The 19,998-nt window shown below is 35.8% G+C and overlaps 2 protein-coding genes across 2 annotated transcripts in view; one reads left to right on the top strand and one right to left on the bottom strand.

Moving 5' to 3' along the window:
- The window catches only part of CEP126 (centrosomal protein 126), a 102,217-nt gene that overhangs the window by 19,097 nt on the left and 63,122 nt on the right, over nucleotides 1–19,998 (top strand). The window contains exon 3 of the mRNA XM_061143517.1: nucleotides 19,054–19,199. Within this exon, the coding sequence (XP_060999500.1) occupies nucleotides 19,054–19,199 (146 nt within the window). The remainder of the gene's footprint in view (nucleotides 1–19,053; nucleotides 19,200–19,998) is intronic.
- ANGPTL5 (angiopoietin like 5) overlaps nucleotides 1–19,998 on the bottom strand; it is an 88,661-nt gene that overhangs the window by 41,178 nt on the left and 27,485 nt on the right. The gene's annotated exons all lie outside the window — the stretch shown is intronic.

Genomic DNA, 19,998 nt, shown 5'->3' with positions numbered 1-19,998 from the left:
TGGTGGTATCTCATTGCAGTATAGATTTGTATTTCTCTGATTATTAGTGATGTTGAGCATCTTTTCACATGCCTTTTGGCCATCTGTATGTCTTTGGAGGAATGTCTGTTTAGGTCTTCTGCCCATTTTTTTGACTGGATTGTTTGTTTTGATGATGTTAAACCTCATGAGCTATATGTAGATTTTGGAGACTAATCCCTTGTCTGTCACATCACTTGCAAATATTTTCTCCTAATCTCTGGGTTGCCTTTTCACTTTCTTTATTGTTTCCTTTGCTGAACAGAAACCTTTGAATTTAAGTAGGTCCCACTTGTTTATTTTTGTTTTTACTTGTAGTATTCTGGGTGAGAGATTGAAAAAGATATTGCTGAGATTTATGTCAAAGAGTTGCAGCACTGTTTACAATAGCCAAGACATGGAAGCAACCTCAATGTTCACCAACAGAAGAATGGATAAAGAAGACGTGATGTGGAATATTACTCAGCGATTAAAAAGGATGAAATGGTGCCATTTGCCGCAACATGGATAGACCTAGAGATTGTCATACTGAGTGAAGTCAAACAGAGAAGGAGACATATATGAAATCCCTTATATGCATGATCTAAAAAGAAATGATAAAAATGAACTTATTTAAAAAACAAATGGAATCATCAGTTCAGTTCAATCACTCAGTTGTGTCCAACTCTTTCTGACGCCTTGGACTACAGCACGCCAGGCCTCCCTGTCCATCACCAGCTCCCGGAGTTTACTCAAACTCATGTCCATTGAGTCGGTGATGCCATCCAACCATCTCATCCTCTGTCATACCCTTCTCCTCCTGCCCCCAATCCCTCCCAGCATCAGGGTCTTTTCTAACGGGTCAGCTCTTCGCATCAGGTGACCAAAGTATTGGAGTTTCAACTTCAACATCAGTCCTTCCAATGAATATCCAGGACTGATCTCCTTTAAGATGGGCTGATTGTATCTTAAGCAGTCCAAGGGACTCTCAAGAGTCTTCTCCAACACCACAGTTCAAAAGCATCAATTCTTCAGCGCTCAGCTTTCTTTATAGTCCAACTCTCACATCCATACATGACTACTGGAAAAAACCATAGCTTTGACTAGACAGACCTTTGTTGGCAAAGGAATGTTTCTACTTTTTAATATGCTATCTAGCTTGGTCATAACTTTTATTCCAGGGAGCAAGCATCTTTTAATTCATGGCTGCCATCACCATCTGCAGTGATTTTGGAGCCCAAGAAAATAAAGTCTGTCATTGTTTCCACTGTTTCCCCATCTATTTGCCATGAAGTGATGGGCCCAGATGCCATGATCTTAATTTTCTGAATGTTGAGCTTTAAACCAACTTTTTCACTCTGCTCTTTCACTTTCATCAAGAGGCTTTTTAGTTCTTCTTCACTTTCTGCCATAAGGGTGGTGTCTGCATATCTGAGGTTATTGATATTTCTGCCGGCAATCTGGATTCCAGCTTGTGCTTCATCCAGCCCAGCGTTTCTCATGATGTACTCTGCATAGAAGTTAAATAAGCAGGGTGACAATATACAGCCTTAAAGTACTCCTTTCCCAATTTGGAACCAGTCTGTTCTTCCATGTCCAGTTCTAACTGTTGCTTCTTGACCTGCATACAGATTTCTCAGGAGGCAGTTCACGTGGTCTGGTATTCCCATCTCTTTCAGAATTGTCCACAGTTTGTTGTGATCCACACAGTCAAAGGCTTTGCCATAGTCAATAAAACCGAAGTAGATGTTTTTCTTGAGCTCTCTTGCTTTTTCAATGATCCAGCAGATGTTGGCAATTTGATTTCTTGTTCCTCTGCCTTTTCTAAATCCAGCTTAAATATCTGGAAGTTTACAGTTCACATACTGTTGAAGCCTGGCTTGGAGAATTTTGAGCATTACTTTACTAGTGTGTGAGATGAGTGCAATTGTGCAGTAGTTTGAGCATTCTTTGGCATTGCCTTTCTTTGGGATTGGAATGAAAACTGACCTTTTCCAGTCCTGTGGTCACTGCTGAGTTTTCCATATTTGCTGGCATATTGAGTGCAGCACTTTCACAGCATCATCTTTTAGGATTTGAAATAGCTCAACTGGAATTACATCATTTCCACTTTCTTTGTTCATAGTGATGCTTTCTAAGGCCCACTTGACTTTGCATTACAGGATGTCTGGAGTAATCACCATCGTGATTATCTGGGTCATGAAGATCTTTTCTGTATAGTTCTGTGTGTTCTTGCCACCTCTTCTTAATATCTTCTGCTTCTGTTAGTCCATACCATTTCTGTCCTTAATTGTGCCCATCTTTGCATGAAATGTTCCCTTGGTGTCTGTGATTTTCTTGAAGAGATTTCTATAGTTTTTCCCATTCTATTGTTTTCTTCTATTTCTTTGTATAGATCACTGAGGAAGGCTTTCTTATCTCTCCTTGCTATTCTTTGGAACTCTGCATCAAATGGGTATATCTTTATAGATTTAGAGAATAAACTTATGGTTGCCAGGGGGAAGGATGGGAGGAAGGAATAGTTAGGGAGTTTGGCATCGACATGTACACACTACTATATTTAAAACGGATAACCAACAAGGTCCTACTGTATAGCACAAAGAACTCTGCTCAATGTCATGTGGCAGACTGGATGGAAGGGGAATTTGGGGGAGAATGAATACATGTTTATGTATGGCTGAATCCTGTTGCTGTCCACCTGAAAATATCACAACATTGTTAACCAGCTATACTCAAATACAAAACAAAAAATTTTTAAGTAAAAAATAAGTAAGTAAATAATTCAACACCATGGATTGCTACTCAACCTTAAAAAAAGAAGGAAATCCTATCATTTGTGACAACATGAATGAACCTAGCGGACGTTATACTAAGTGAAATAAGCTAGATACAGAAAGACAAATATTGCATGATCTTTCACTTACACTTATATGTAGACTCTAACAACAAAATTGAACTCATGGTAACAAAGTGGAATTATGGTTTCCAGAGGCTGGTGGGGAGGATGTGGGATAAAAGGAGAGAGATTGATCAAAGAGTACAAACTTTCAGTTATAAGGTGAATAAGTTTGTAAACCAAATGTACAGACTGGTGACTGTAGTTAATAATAATGTATTATAAAAAATAATAATGTATTATATGCCAGAAATTTGCTAAGAGAATAGAGCCCAAGTTGTCACACAAAGTAATCAGAGGTGATGGGTGTGTTAATTAGTTTGATTGTTGTAATCAGTTCACAGTGTGTACATATATATCAAAACATCATGTTGTAAACCTTTAATACATATGATTTTTATTTATCAAAAAAATTTATTGTTACATTGCCAAAGAAGACCATGTTTCTTCTGTGAAAAAGTGTAATTCCATGGTAAATGGGAGGCAGCAACATACCCTTCCAATGCTGAATTCTGCAATGTCAGAGAAGCTGTCTCTCATTTTTATCCCCAGATCCTTTTATTCCCACAGTCCTTACCACAGTGCCTGACATATATTAACATGAAAGAAAATCAGTAACTACTCATTAAGTGACTAGGAAAGAACTACGTTAATCATCACTTTTTTAATAAGCAAAGTTTTTTAGTAAGACTTTATTTTATTGAGCCTGTTACTGAGTTTGGGAGTGGAAACGTCTGCTTTTTGATCACATTCCATCCCTTTGTTTAATTTGATTCGGTCTATCACAGTCCATATTTCCTATGATACAAGAAAGTGCTGTGTGAAATTATTTTTTACTATCTTTATGCATTTTGTCCCAGAGAACAGGGCCACTGTGGAACATTATAAAATTATAGTAGTTTGCTATCAAAATGACTTTCTGATTATAGCATGGAAAATAATCACTTCCTAGCTTTGGAAATCCATCATTCCTCATTGCCAAATTGCTGAAGTGGTGTTATTTTCTCAATATTTTCTCAATCTGAAAACTGCTAATTTTTTTCTTTTACTCAGCTCAGAACCTTTGCATGCTATTTTTTCAGCCTAAAGCATCTCCTTCCCCCTCATTCTTTTCATGACTGGCCTCCTTATTCTGAAAATTGTATCTTAAGTGTCATGTCTCCAGAGAAATGTTCCCTGTCTACTGTATTTAAAAGGAGTTCCCTTGGTTCCCTATCATGGACTAAAGTTTCTTTACTTCAGAGCACTATGACAGTTAGGAACTCTTTGTTTACTTGAATAGATTGCTTCAGTAGATTATAAATAACTACATAGACCATATCTGTTTTACTTATCCCCAGCAGATAAATTATTAAGTTAAAATAATAAATAACTGCTTTTAAATGTGCACTGATCTATTGATGTTAACATGTGGTCAGACATTTGTTCAACAATTATTTATTGAGCATCCACCAAGTGCAAGGCTTTGGTATTCCAGAAATACCAAAATTCCAGGAATTCTAGAAATTAAGTTTTCAGTCCCTGTACTCAAAGAACTGAATATGATGGGGAAGAGACAGTTCTATGCCATTAATTCTTTGATACAACAATGAATATTCCAAGCAGGATGCTGTGTGCTGACCCAACTGTCCTTCTTAAGATACTGAGAGTCTAACAAGTAATACAGAAAACTGAAGAGATTATTACAGGTTAGTGGACAAATACTATAAGAAAATCAAGCTTAGTGTTCTTTGGGAAGCCAGTTTTGTTACACGTGATGTCAGAGACAGAAATGCTTTAGAAAAAGAGAGAAAAATTACCCCAAAAAGGCTGTTACATAGTATATTGTATAATATTTAAAAACCAGCTAAAACCAGACTGCCTAGTTTAGACTACCAGTTCTTTCACTTAGTGATTAATGTGACCTTAGAAAAAAGTACTTAACCTTTCAAAGACTGAGTTTTTTCATCTGTAAAATACTTAGGGAACTGTTGTGAGATAAAACAAGATAATACACATAAAATACCTGTCATATACAATGCCTGACCATAGTAACACCTGGAATAAATGATTATTATGTCATTTTCACAGGTTGCCTTATGTGTAGTAATGAACTTTTCTTTCCCAGCAGTCTTCACCCAAACTTCCTCTTTAAATCAGTCCCTAGAATCCAGATTGTATCCCCTGTCCAGAATACAAAGGTCAGCTATATAAACTCTTACCCAGGTGCAGAGTGCCTTTCAGAACACAGTAAACGTGGAAAATGTTCATCCCCTCCAAAGCAAAATGAAGGCTTAAAACAGGTGAAGACCTGATTGTATTAGAAACTATTCCTAGAACCTCAAATTTAGATTAGTATGGATAAAAGTAAATTTTTAGGTGTGTAACAAGTTCTCTGCTTAACAGCTTCTGTTTTTCTCTATGATAATGTGAGAGGAAAATAGAAGGTGATATTGTAGAAAGTTAAAAGAAACTAGAAGATATTTGATAGGTATAAAGGATGGAGTATGAGGAATCATTGTTGCCCCCCATTATCACTCCTAACCTGTCTGTTTTCTTTAAAATCCTCCAGCTCTTTTGAAGCACATCCAGTCAAACTATGTTGCTTACCACTCTGATTGTGGTTATCTATAGATCCTCTATGTCATCCCTTGAAAGTTTTAGCACCTGGCTCCTTTTGTCTCCCTACCACTCTTCTAGTGATTGTTCTTTGTAATTTCAATATTTGCCTAAACCATCCATCCAACCTGATGGCCTGTTATTTTCTTGAACTTCACCCTGTCATTGACCTCAGCTGTTACCATTTGCTCCTCTACCTCCTAAACCTAAATTTCAAGCATTTCAATCTCTATACCTCCTATCTTTCCTTATCTCTTCCTCCTAGTATTCTGAATTCAACAGTTCTAAGACCCTACCCCAGTCCACTTGTCTTATCACCATTTTTCTGTTCATTGTGTATTCAGTCATGTCTGACTGTTTGCAACCCCATGGACAGTAGCCCACAGGCTTCTCTATCCATGGAGTTTGCCAAGCAAAAATACTGGAGTGGGTTTCCAGTTTCTTCTCCAGGGGATCTTCCCTACCCAGGGATTGAACCCACGTCTTTGCGTCTCCTGCATGCATGCATGTTAAGTTGGTTCAGCCATGTCCAACTCTGTGACTCCATGGACTGTAGCCCTTCAGGCTCTTGTGTCCATGGGATTCTCCAGGCAAGAACACTGGAATGAGTTGCCTTGCCCTCCTCTAGGGGATCTTCCTGACCCAGGGATGAAACCATGTCTCTCCTGTTTCCTGAATTGGCAGGCGGGTTCTTTACCACTAACACTACCTGGGAAGCAGACAGTTTCTTTACCACTGAGCCACTTGAGAAGACCCTGTTCATTCCATCCCTTATATCCTTGCTTTTATTCAAACTGAATAAAGTGATCTATCATTATCATTCCCTTGCATATACTAATACCTCCAAATCCCTTGTAGTTAATTTCTACCCTTATAACAACCACTGTTCTGATTTCTATAATCAGAATTCATTTTGCCTGTTATTGTACTTATGTTTCTGGCTTCTTTTTCTTAATGTTGAAAGTCATCCTCATCGTTTTATATATATATATATATATATATATCTCAGTAGGTCATTCTTTTTTATTGTTGAGTGGCATTGCATTGTAAGAATATATCATACTTTGTTTATCCATTTTCCCATTGATGGACATGAAGTTGTTCTAATTTAGGACTATTAATAATGGTACTGACTGCGATAATTCAAGCTGAAGTGGTAACATATGCAAGAATTGATAAGAAATTTTTTTTGTGGGTGTGTGTTTCATTTCTCCCAAGTAAATACCTAAAAGTAGAATTGCTGGGTCTTAGGGTATATGTGTGTTTATTGGTGTATGAAGCTGTCAAACAGTTTTCCAAAAGGGCTAACCATTTTACATACCCACTAACAATGGGTATGTACATGAGCCCCAGTAGCTTTTTAACCTTCCGATTCAACCTTTTCACATTTAGCCGTATAATAGACTTTAAATGGTTTTATTTCCCTGATTAGTTAATTAGTTAGGTTAATTTCCCTGATTAGTTAATTAGTTTCCCTGATTAGTTAACTAGTTAGGTTAATTCCCCTGATTAGTCATTCCTGAATAGTTTTTGTGAAGTCCCTGTTCTAATACTTTGTTCATTTTTTAATTGGATTTTCATCTTCTTGTCATTGTAAGATTTTTTTATGTATTCTGGATACAGTTTCTTTGTCAGAGATAGGTATTGTAAGTATTCTCTTCCAGTTGGTGGCTTGCCTTTTCATTTACTTAATGAAATCTTTCAAAAAGCAGTTTTAAGTTTTAATAAGGAACAGTATATCAGTTTTTTGTTCTATGGATAGTTCTTTTTGTGTCCTCTGTAAGACTTTTTTGTCTACTCCAGGGTTATGAGCATAGCCTTCTTGTTTTTTCCAAAACATTTATAGTTTTAGCTTTTTAGTTTAGGTTTATCATTCATCTCAGTTTGTGTGTAGTATGATATAAAGGTTGAGGCAGTTTTTTTCTTTAAGTGTATCTAGTTGCTCTGGCACCATTTGTTGGAATTGTTTTCTTTTTTCATTTAGTGGCCCTGGCCTCTTTTTTCAAAAATCAATGAACCGTGTATGGGAAGGTCTACTTCTATGTTGCATTTCTGTTCTACTGGCCTATATATTCCATACCAATACCACACTGCCTTGATTATTGTAGCATTATAGGAGGAGAATTTTTTATATTTTGTTTTTCTTCTATGGCAGTTCTGCTAACATTTCTTTTAAGAAGTTAGTCCATTTAATCTAAGTTGTTCAATTTACTAGCATAAAATTGTTCATAATACTTTCCTGTTTTTTAAATGCCTGGGGTATTTTAAATGCCTGAGGTATCTTTCATTCATGATATTGATCATTTTTTGTTTACTTTTTTTTTCTTTATCACTTTTGATAGGAGTTTATCAATTTTATTTAGATTTTCATAAGCAACATTAGTCTATGTGGTCTCTATTTTTTGTTTAGTATTTCATTGGTTTCTTTTCTGATTTTTGTTTATTCCTTTCTTTAGAATAAATTTGTTCTAACTTCTTAAAATAGAAATTAAATTATTGATTTTAAAACATTCTGTTTTTCTAATATAGGCTTTTAAGGCTATTTCCCTCTTAACAATCTTATAACTATATTTAACAGGTTTGATATGCTATATTTGCATTTTCAGGTAGTTTAAAAAGTTTTCTTTTGATTTCTTCTTTGACCTGTGGCTTATCTAGGAATATATTGCTATGGTGGTTTTTAATTTCCAGTTATTTGGAGCTTTCTTAGATATCATAATTGATTTTTAATTTTTTGGTCAGAGAATGTGTTCTGTAGGATTTAAATTTTATGAGATTCATTGTTATATATGTTATGGCCCTACCTAAGATTTCTTATGGTGTACTTGAAAGAATGTATATGTTGTATCTAAAACAGTTGTTGGTTATAAACAGTTCTATAAATAACAAGGTCAAAGTAGTTGATAATATCCTTCAAATCTTCTATATTCTTACTGGAATTATTTATCTGGTTGTTCTGTCAGTTATTAAGAGTGGGATGTTACAATATGCAACTATGATTGTGGATTTATCAGTTCCTCTCTTTAGTTCTGTTTGCATGATGTATCTTGATGATCTGTTATTTAAATGCATACATATTTATGATTGTTATGTTTTTCTGATAAAGTGACCCTTCTCTCATTATGAAATGTTGTTTTTCATCTTGTAATACTCCTGTCTTAAGGCCTACTTCATCTGGTATTAATATATTATATATATATATATATATATATATATATATATATTTTTTTTTTTTTTTTCCCTGCTTTTTCATCCTTTGGCTTTCATCCTATCTGTATTTGCAGTGGTCCTCTTGGATTTTGCTTTATAACCAATCTAGCAAGTGTTTCAGTTATAAACTGTGAATAACTATGAAAGGTTTGAGATTTTTAACCAGCTTGCAAGCTAATGATTTAGCTAACACAATTTCATATATGTTGTGGTGGGCTAAAAGAAAAACATATCCCCCCTAATTCGAAGATAGATTTTCCACAGGAAAAGCAATAGCCAAAGAATATCTTGGGTCAATTCCCAACCTCCGGGCCCCAAAGGGCAATGCAGTGAAGGCCACAGCAGTTACATATGCGGTAGGATTCATTACAGAGTGGGAAGCACAGAATTGGGCAAGTCTAATGCCCATCCTCCCCTGCAGAGAAAGAAACATCTTATCTTTACTCTGGAATGTAAACAAGTAGAGATCTCTATCTTTACTACCCCAGATTGTCTCCAGGAAGAAAGACCTTTCTAAGCTTTACTATCCTGGAATGTCTCCTTATACAAACATTTTTAACTAGGCTGTAAATGCCTTCAAAGAGGACCTGAACTGTGTAGAAACATGAAATATTCATAGAGAATTATCTCCCAAAACCAAGACTCTGCTTTTTAAATGGAGTGTTTAGTTCATTTACATTTAATAACTATTGCAATGGTTTGATTTTGGTCTATAATTTAACTTTGTTTTCTATTAATTCTTTATTTTTTCTATTGTTTGTGTTTTCCTCCTTCCTGTCTTCCTTTGACTTAGAAAAAAAAAAGGTTTCTTTTTTCCAGTTTTCCTTTTTTCAGTGGCTCTTGGAATTGCATTATTTATTTGTAACTGTTTATAGTTGATATTAGATCATTTCACATAAAATATAAGGATCTCAACATTTTAATTATGTTTACCCACCTCCCTGGCATCCTTTGTGCTATTTTTGTCATTTCTTTTATACTTACACATGTTATAAACCCACAATACAATATTGTATTTTTTGAATTAAACCTCCAGTTGTCTTTTTAACAGTTAAGGAAGAGAGAATTAATATACCCTTTTCCATTTACCTACATATTTATTGTTTTCAGTGTTCTTCATTCCTTTGCGTAGATCCATGTTTCCATCTGGTGTAATTTCCCTTTAGCCTGAAGAACTTCCTTTGGCATTTCTTGTAGTACAAGACATCTGGCAATACTCTCAGCTTTTGTTTATCCGAAGATAACTTTATTTTACTTTCAGTTTTAAAAGATAGTTGCACTGAATCCACAGTTCTGAGTTAACAGCTATTTTCTTTAGCACTATAAAAAGGCCACTCTCTTGTCTTCTGACCTCCACGTGTCTCATGGAGAAGTTAGCTGTCATTCTCATGAAACGTTAGCTGTCATTCTTATTTTATTCCTGTATATGTAGTATATGTATTTTTCTCTAACTACTTTTAATATTTTATGTTTGGTTTTCATTAGCTTGACTTAAATTACCTAAGTCTGTGGTTTGGTATTTATCTTTATAGGAGTTCACTGAGCTGCTCTTATCTGTAATTTAATGTTTTTCACCAAATTTGGAAAATTTCAGGCCATAGTTTTTCAGACATTTTCTATCTTATTCTCTTTCCCTTCTATTTCTGGGACTCCAATTATACATGTATTGTACTACAGACACATAATAATGACCACTTACCATTTGGTGACCCACAGGTAACTAAAGCTGTTACTCATTCTTTTGCCCTCTCATCTATGCTGTTGTTCAGACTAGATGATTTCTAATTAGTCCTCAAGTTTACTGACTCTTGTGCTATCAGTAATCTGCTACTAAGCCTACTAGTGGAAATTTTTCTTCCAGATACTGTACTTTTCAGCCCCCAAATTTCCACTTATTTCTTTTTTAAAATAACTTTTATTTCTCTCCTCAGTATGTTTTTATTTCCCTTTAAGTATTCAAGCTATAAAAAGTTCTCATACATTTGCTAGTCTGTATCTACTAATACAAGGGCTTCCTTGGTGACTCAGTAGTAAAGAACCCTCTTGCCGATGCAGGAGACATAGGTTTAATCCTTGGGTCAGGAAGCTCCGCAGAGAAGGAAATGGCAACCCAGTCTAGTATTCTTGCTTTGGAAATCCCATGGACAGAGGAGCCTGGGTGGGAGTCAGACATGACTTAGTGACTAAACAATAACAATCTACTAATATAAAGCATCAATTATATTTTCAGTCTCTTACAAGAGTAATAATGGATCAGTTCAGTTCAGTCACTCAGTCGTGTCTGATTCTTTGTGACCCCATGGACTGCAGCACGCCAGGCTTCCCTGTTCATCACCAACTCCCAGAGCTTGCTCAAACTCATGTCCATCAAGTTGGTGATGACATCCAACCATCTTATCCTGTGTCATCCTTTTCTCCTCCTGCCTTCAATCTTCCCCAGCATCAGGGTCTTTTCTAATGAGTCAGTTCTTCATATCAGGTGGCCAAAGTATTGGGGTTTCAGCTTCAGCATCAGTCCTTCCAAGGAATATTCAGGACTGATTTCCTTTCGGAAGGACAGGTTTGATCTTCTTGCAGTCCAAGGGACTCTGAAGAGTCTTCTCCAACACCAAAGTTCATAGCATCAATTCTTCAGCGCTCAGCTTTCTTTATGGTCCAACTCTCACATCCATACCTGACTACTAGAAAAATCATAGCTTTGACTAGACAGACCTTTGTTGGTAAAGTAATGTCTCTGTTTCTTAATATGCTATCTAGGTTGGTCATAGCTTTTCTTCCAAGAAGCAAGTGTCTTTTAATTTCATGGCTGCAGTCACCATCTGCAGTGATTTTGAAGCCCAAGAAAATAGTCTGTCACTGTTTCCATTGTTTCCCCATTTATTTGCCATGAAATAATATATAACAAATTTGCAATTATTATTCCTTGCTTACTAGAATCTTTTCAGAATCTTTTGTCTTTTCAGTAACAGTAAAGTGGTTATAATTCATTTTTCCTGTTTTAAGATTCCAAACAACAAATAACTTGTTTCCCTGTTTTTGTGTCTGCTATGCCAAGTAAATGTTTAGTGTCTTACCTGATGACTCAGATATAAGCTATTAATGAACCACTTTACATATTTGAATTACAGAAAAACAAATTTTTTTTATTTGACAAATTCCCTTAAGCATCTGGACAGCCATGGATTTCTCAAGCCACCTCTCAGATATATAGTTTTGTCTAGAGTAAGCTTCACATTGGCCAGATTAAAGGACAGAGAGTGCATTCACCCACCCTAATTTTTGTGACAATCAAAACTCCTTCACAAATTTGTAAGCACCCAAGGAAGGGGAAATATCCCAGTGTTGAGAACCACTGTATTAGAATAATTAAAGGAAACTCTGCTTTAAAACAAAATTTTTATAAAATTAAATGACAACTATGTGTTTCTTTATGGCTTAAGGGAAAATTATTTAAGAAGTTGTATTAATCCTTTTATAGGCCTTCTTAGTTTCTAACCTAGCTTCCTTGTTTTTAAGTCTTCGCTGTGAAAGCTCTTCCTTCTTCAGAAAACCAAACTGCCTACCAGAAAAGTTTATTAAAATAGGTGCTAGTCTGATATGTCCACTGAGCACTTAAGATGTAACTAGTCCAAATTTAAATATAAAGCAACACTTAGTACAAAAAAGGATATAAAATATTTCAATAATTTTTACATTGATACATGTTGAAATGAAAATATTTAAGACATACTAAGTTAAATAAATACTGAAATTCTCCTGGTTTTCAATGTGGCTACTAGAAAATGTAAAATTATATATACAGCTTACATTTTATTTCTCATGGACAGTGCTAATAAATTATATCTCAGTATGGAGACGCTTAAGTGTTCATCTGGTTGCACAGTTGCACAAAGGATCTTATAGCTACACTTGCTTTGTACATTACATAAGGTTGAGAAAACATCCTTCATATCAAAGACCTGAGGGGATTCTTATTTTTTATTGTGATAAAATATGTATAACATAGAATTTACTGGTTTAACCACTTTTAAGTGAATAGTGAAAGTGAAAGTCGCTCAGTCATTTCTGACTCTGCGACCCCACAGACTATACAGTCCATGGAATTCTCCAGGCCAGAATCCTGGAGTGGGTAGCCTTTCCCTTCTCCAGGGGATCTTCCCAACCCAGGTCTTCTGCACTGAAGGTGGATTCTTTACCAGTTGAGCCACAAGGGAAGACCTTTAAGTGTGTAGTTGTGACATTAGGTACATTCATAGTGTTGTGTAACCACCACCATCATCCGTCTCCAGACCTTTTTCACCTTCTCAACTGAAACTTTGTGCCTATTAAATACTAACTTCTCATACCCTCACTCCCTCCAGCCCCTGGCCACCAGTACTGCACTTTCTGTCTCTATGAATTTGACTACTCTATGTACCTCAAATGTATGCATCTCTAGGTACCTCATATGTATGTATGCATGGTATGTCGCTTCAGTCGTGTCCGACTCTGCAACCCCATGGACTATAGCTCACTAGGCTCCTCTGTCCATAAGATTCTCCAGGCAAGAATACTCGGGTTACCATGCCCTCCTGCAGGGAATCTTCCCAACCCAGGAATCCAACCCACATCTGTTAAATCTGCCTGCATTAGGCAGGCAGGTTCTTTAGCACTAGCACCACCTGGGAAGCCCAGGTACTGCATATAAGTGAAATTATATAAGATTTTTCCTTTTGTGATTGACTTATTTAACTTAGCAGAATATCTTCAAGGTTCATCCATATTATAGTATATGTCAGAATTTCCTTATTTTTAAGACTGCATAATATTCCATTGTACGTAAATATTATGTTTTGATTATCCATTCATCTGTCAGTGCATGCTTGAGTTACTTCCACCTTTTGGCTATTGTGAAAAATGCGACTATGAACATAAGTATACAAACATATATTTGAGTCCCTGATTTCACTTCTTTGAGGTATATTCCCAGAAGTGTAATCATATGGTAATCAAATGTAATTTTCTGAGGGCTCACTATACCATTTTCTACAGCAGCTGCTTGTTTTACAATCCCACCAGCAATGCATAAAGGTTTCAATTTCTCCATAGCCTTGTTAACAGTTGTAATTTTATGGGTCTTTTTATAAATATAATAGTCATTCAGATAGTTCCAACCAATGGAGATCTTTGGAAGGTTGTATAGTGACCTGTGGCATTAAAAAATTTAAAGAGTTCTTGCCAACCGCCTCCCAACCCCATGTACTCCCAAGAGATACTTGACAGTTTCTCTACCAGTGAGTTGTACCAGTGCTCCTTCACTTTTTTCATTACCCAGGAGATATTATTGACACACTCACACACACACATTTTATGAACAAAATTAATTTTTTGACATTAGTTCTTTGAATATAAAATCAAGTGCCTAGGGACAGTCAGAAATAAATGAAATAGGAAAGATAAGAAAAATAGGGGATGGGAGGCTTCCAGTTCATAATGGTAAAATAGAAGGACATTCATTCATTTCCTCCTGCAAGAGCACCAAACTCACAACTAGCTCTTGAACAACCTTTGACAGGAGGACACTGGAACCAACCAAAAAAAAAAGAGATGTCCCACATCCAGAGACAAAGAAGAAGTTACGGCAAGATGGTAGAAGGGGCACAAACATAAAATCAAATTCCATGTCTGTTGTGTGGGTGACCCACAATCTGGAGAGTAATACCAAAGAAGTTCTCTCACTGTTGTGAAGGTTTGGAGCCTCATGTCAGGCTTCCCAGCTTGGGGATTCAGCAAAGGGACCGGGAATCCACAAGGAACTAAAGACCAGTGGGATTTGATTATAGAACTTCCACACAACTGGAGAAAACAGAGACTCCACTGTTGGAGGGCAAAACAAAATCTTGCATGCATCAAGACCCACCAAGACTGCTTCCCCGCTCTGTGGCGAGAGAAGAAGTGGCCCCACAGGAGACTGACCAGTCCTGCCCGCCAGTGTTAGAGAGCCTTCTGGGGAGGCATGGTCTGCAGTGTCTCACCAGGGACAGGAGCAGTGGTGGCAGCAGGAGCAGTCCTGGAATCTGCCTCTGGTGTGAGTCCTCTTGCAGGTTTCCAGTACCCCTACTGTAGAGCCAGTAGACCCCGGGACTGGTCACCTCAGGCCAAACAACTGACAGAGAGGGAGCGCAACCCCACCCATCAGCTAATACTTGGATTAAGGTTTTACTGAACATGGGCCTGTCCACCAGAGTAAGACCCAGTTTTTCTGCACCCCAAGTGTCTCCCATCAGATGCTTACACAAGCTTCTTAGTCTCATCCACCAGGGGCAGACAGAAGAAGCAAGAAGAACCACAATCCCACAGCAGCTAGAACAAAAGCCACATTACAGAAAGTTAATCAGAATGAAAAGCAGAGGGTTATGTCCCAGATGAAGAGACAAGATAAAATCCCAGAAAAACAACCAAATGAAGTGGAAATGGGCAACCTTCCAGAAAAAGAATTCAGAACAATGATAGTGGAGATGATCCAGGATCTTGGGAAGACAATGGAGAAGATGCAAGAAATGTTTACCAAAGACCTGGAAAAACTAAAGAACAAACAGAGATACACTAGAAGAAATCAATAGCAGAAAAACGGATAAGTGACCTGGAGGACAGAATGGTGGAAATCACTACAGCACAACCGAATATAGAAAAAAGAATGAAAAAAAAGTGAAGATAGCCTAAGAGACCTCTGAGACAACATGAGAAACAACATGAATGGGGGTCGTATTTAAACAACATTCACATTATAGGGGGTCCTAGAAGGAGAAGTGGAGAAGGCAATGACACCCCACTCCAGTACTCTTGCCTGGAAAATCCCATGGATGGAGGAGCCTGGTAGGCTGTGGTCCATGGGGTCTCGAAGAGTCAGACACGACTGAGTGACTTCACTTCCACTTTTCACTTTCACGCATTGGAGAAGGAAATAGCAACCCACTCCAGTGTTCTTGCCTGGAGAATCCCAGGGACGGGGAAGCCTGGTGGGCTGCCGTCTATGGGGTCACACAGAGTTGGACACAACTGAAGTGACTTAGCAGAAGGAGAAGAGAGAGAGAAAAGACCTGAGAAAATATTTGAAGAGATAATAACTTAAAGCTTACCTGACATGGAAAGAGTCCATCAGGTCCAGGAAGTGCAGAGTCCCAGGTAAGATGAACCCAAGTAGGAACACACCAAGACATATAGTAATCAAAATGATGAAAATAAAAGACAAAGATAAAACATTAAAAGAGACAAGGGAAAGATGATAAAGGTTATCAACTGGTTGCTCAACAGAAAATCTACAAGCCAGAGGGAATGGCATGATGTATTTAAGCCAATGAAAGGGAAGAACCTACAACCAAGGATACTCTACCCAGCAAGACTTTCATTTAGATTTGACAGAGAAATCAAAAGCTTTCCAGAAATCAAAAGCAAAAGTTAATAGAATTCAGCACCACCAAACCAGTTTTACAACAAATGCTAAAGGAACTTCTTTAGGCAGGAAACACAAAAGTAGGAAAAGACCTATAAGAAATAAACCCAAAACAATTAAGAAAATAGTAATAAGGTCGATCATACATATCAATAATTACCTGAAATGTAATTGGATTAAATTCACCAACCAAAAGACATAAACTGGATGGGCAAATGAAGAATGTGCGTGTATGAACTTTCACTTACCACATGAGTCTACTTAACCCACCAAATTATATATAACTATTTATATTGTTAGGTTAATCATGTTTCCATTATGGCTTGCCATTGTAGTTATCTTTTATTTTTTGTCTGGCTACTGATTGTGAAAACTGATAAACATCTTTTGCTATTGTGATTGTGTAACTGTTATTTGCCGAATACCATTGGATCATGATTGGTCAATAGAAAGTAATAGAATTCTATATCACTAAAACTACCATTTAACACAAAAACTTGAAATTCCTTTTTAAAATCCAGATGCATATCAGAGTTATCTTGGAAGTTTTTGAAAAGTAAAAATGCCCAGGTATTGCTTTTTTTCTCTAAAGCTCCAATTATGCTTCTAATGAGAAGGCATGTTTAAAAACAACTGGACTATATGATGACCTTTTACTTTTATCTAGTTTGTTTCACTTCTTCTGTTTCATATTTAGTGCTCCCATTTCATTTAGTGTATGTTTTCCAATTTCTCCATCTCTTTTTTTGTTCTTGTTCTTTCTCAGGCCTTTATCAAGGGTAGTAGAAAAGCTTTTCTATACATATATATAGTGTGTGATATATATGTTTTTTAGAAAATTTATGAATTTTTGCTGAGCTAAAAGATTTATGACATTTTGATCCCACTTGTTTGACTTAGTATGAATAGAATACTAGATTTCTAATTTATATTACCTCAAAATTTTGAATATATTTCCATGTATTTTGGCATCTAGTATTACTGCTAATAGTCTAGAAAATTTATTATCTTAGTAATTTAAAAAAAATTGAATGAGGCTTGAAACTTCTAATCCAGTTCTGAGGATATAAAGAATACTATGTTGTTAACAACAACTACAACAACAACAAAATAAAACAACAAGGAATTAACATGTGATGCAGTATTATTAACTAAAGTACAGATTTTGTTCAGATTTCACAAAATTTTATGCTAGTGTCCATTTTTTGTTTTCATACCTTGTTTAAGACTCCACATTGTATTTAGTTGCATTGAGCAGCTTCAGCTGCATGCAACACATTCTAGTAAATTCTCTTTTCATTTTTATTCTATTATACATATTTTCTAATTTTCCTTGTTATGCCTTCTTAGATACACCCATCATTTAAGAGTAGACATTTAATTTCCAAATCCATAGGATTTTTATTTATTTATTTTTTTGGGTTTTTTTGTTTTGTTTTTTTTTATTAGTTGGAGGCCAATCACTTCACAACATTTCAGTGGGTTTTGTCATACATTGATATGAATCAGCCATGGATTTACACGTATTCCCATCCCGATCCCCGCTCCCACCTCCCTCTCCACCCGATTCCTCTGGGTCTTCCCAGTGCACCAGGCCGGAGCACACAGAAATACAGAACAGACTTTTGAACTCTGTGGGAGAATGTGAGGGTGGGATATTTCAAATCCATGGGATTTTTAAAAAATATCTTTGATATTAATTTTTTCATTTTGATACTAATTTCTCATTTAAATATGTCTTTGCAATCACCCTCTGTGTTTTTTCAGTCTTCTAATTTTATTGAGGTTTTCAATGGCTAAGTCAAAGATCTTTCTTGGTAAATGTCACATTGCACTTGAAATATGTGGGTTATTTTCAAATACAATTTCTAATATAATTCTACAATGATAAGGGAACAAACTCTGTACGATTTCAGTACCTTTAGACAATGAAATTTTTGCACCTTGTTTTATGTCCCTGTATATGTTCCGGTGTCTTCCAGTTTATAGTTTATGAGAACTTGAATAGAATTTGTACGAAAACTGTATAAATCTTAGTTATATTTAATTGATTCATAGTGCTTTGCAGATCTACTGTATCCTCCTACTTCTCTGTATAGTCGTTCTAGTAATTTTTGAGAGTTTGATACTGAAACTCCAACTAAAAAATCTTAATTTATTTACTTAAAAATACAGTTGTAATATATAGAGGAATTATATGTAACCTTGTTCTATACTTCCTAACTCTCCTGTAAATCTGTTATCATACCTCCATAGTTTAAATAATTTAAAAATTATTTAGAAAAAAAGAAAAATAGAGGATGGTAAGAATTATGGGAAGATGTTTCTAACCATAAGTGAATAAAGAGTCCAGGGTTGTCAAGTCTTTCTTGTTTTCAAAAGAAGTTGAGAATCATGATTTTTATGTAAATTGTCTGAATTTTTAGCACATCTCAGACTTAACATGACTGCCAATTTTAAACTTTTGGCTAAAAGAGAAATACACATTATTTTCCTGGCTACTACATAATTTGCAAGGCTTATTCTTCTACCAATCAGTTATTTTCTTCACAGTACAGGAAATAATGTAGCTTTTTAGAAGAGACTTTTTCCACTGCAGGGTTTGGAAACTGAAAATGGGAAGTGTGTGCAGGCCTGCCCCAAATTAGAAAGAGATTCATTACATGCCTTCTTTTAGTTGCAAAAGCCTTAGGTAAGATTCTGAAATTACTACTTGCAAAGATATTTAAACTGTTAGCACATGGCCTTTTTTTACTTGAAAGTTGTTTTTTCTAAGTAATTAAACTTTTTTTTTTATTTTCAATGTTTGAAATATGAAGACACTATTATATAATAAATGCATTGTTTAGAACTATTTCTGTGTTGAGATTTTTTTAAAATATACTCCCTAATTGTGTTGTCTACATTGTTTTAAATGTAGAGCTTTTGAAGAAAAACGAAAAGAACAAGAAGAAAGAGAACACCAAATCAGAGAACAGATACTTCAACAACGAAAACAGAAGGTGGAAGAGGTTACTGAAAAATTCCAGCGTGCCCATATTCCTTTTTCACAGCGGAAGAGAACAGGTGCCTTAATTTCTAGAGCAATATAAAAACAAAAATGAAAGTTGTAATCACATTCAACTTGAGTAGACAATAAAATAAATTAAGAAACAAAGTGGAAATTCAGCCTATACATTTTGAATAATAGGACTTTTGCCAAATGGAAAATTGCAATTTGATATAGGTTTTGAAGAATTAATATTTTTTTGGGTCTGTTGGTAAATTTGAAAAGCATACAAGTTTGATTGTACTTCATACTGGCTTGCAATGTGTTGTCTTTCTAAAACTGATTTAGTAAACAGTTCAACATTAAAAGACAATTTAACATTTAGATTTAATAAGTTACCATCAGATTTATTTTGGTATTTTGTCCACATTTTTGTTCAAATTCACATTGAGAGACCAGCAAAATAAAGAGATCCAAAAAGAGGGTGCATAATCCAACAATCTAAGACTGGAGCCAATTAAAAATTTTAAAATGATTATGTTTGATTCTTCAGTATCACATCTATATTTTTAGGCCTTAAATAGTAACATAGAATTAGCAACAAAATGTCAAAGCTTCAGAAAGAAAAAGGACAAGCAGAACCTTTGTGTATTTAGCAAACACATGTTGTGCTGCTATATTGTACACAGGTCTGGGGTAAGCCAAGATGCCAAGATACAGAAAAATCTAATTGTACTGTACCGTTAAAGACCCTACAGTTTATTTTGGAGATGAGAGTAATATAAACAAGTAACGTCAATAAATCTAATTACTGTGGTAGCAGAATGTGTAAAGTACTGTGAAGTACAAAGAACACTGGACATATATAGGAACTTG

Source organism: Dama dama, chromosome 1, assembly GCF_033118175.1.
Source record: "Dama dama isolate Ldn47 chromosome 1, ASM3311817v1, whole genome shotgun sequence".
NCBI classification, from domain to species: Eukaryota; Metazoa; Chordata; class Mammalia; order Artiodactyla; family Cervidae; genus Dama; species Dama dama.
This window is presented reverse-complemented; position numbering and strand designations above follow the sequence as displayed.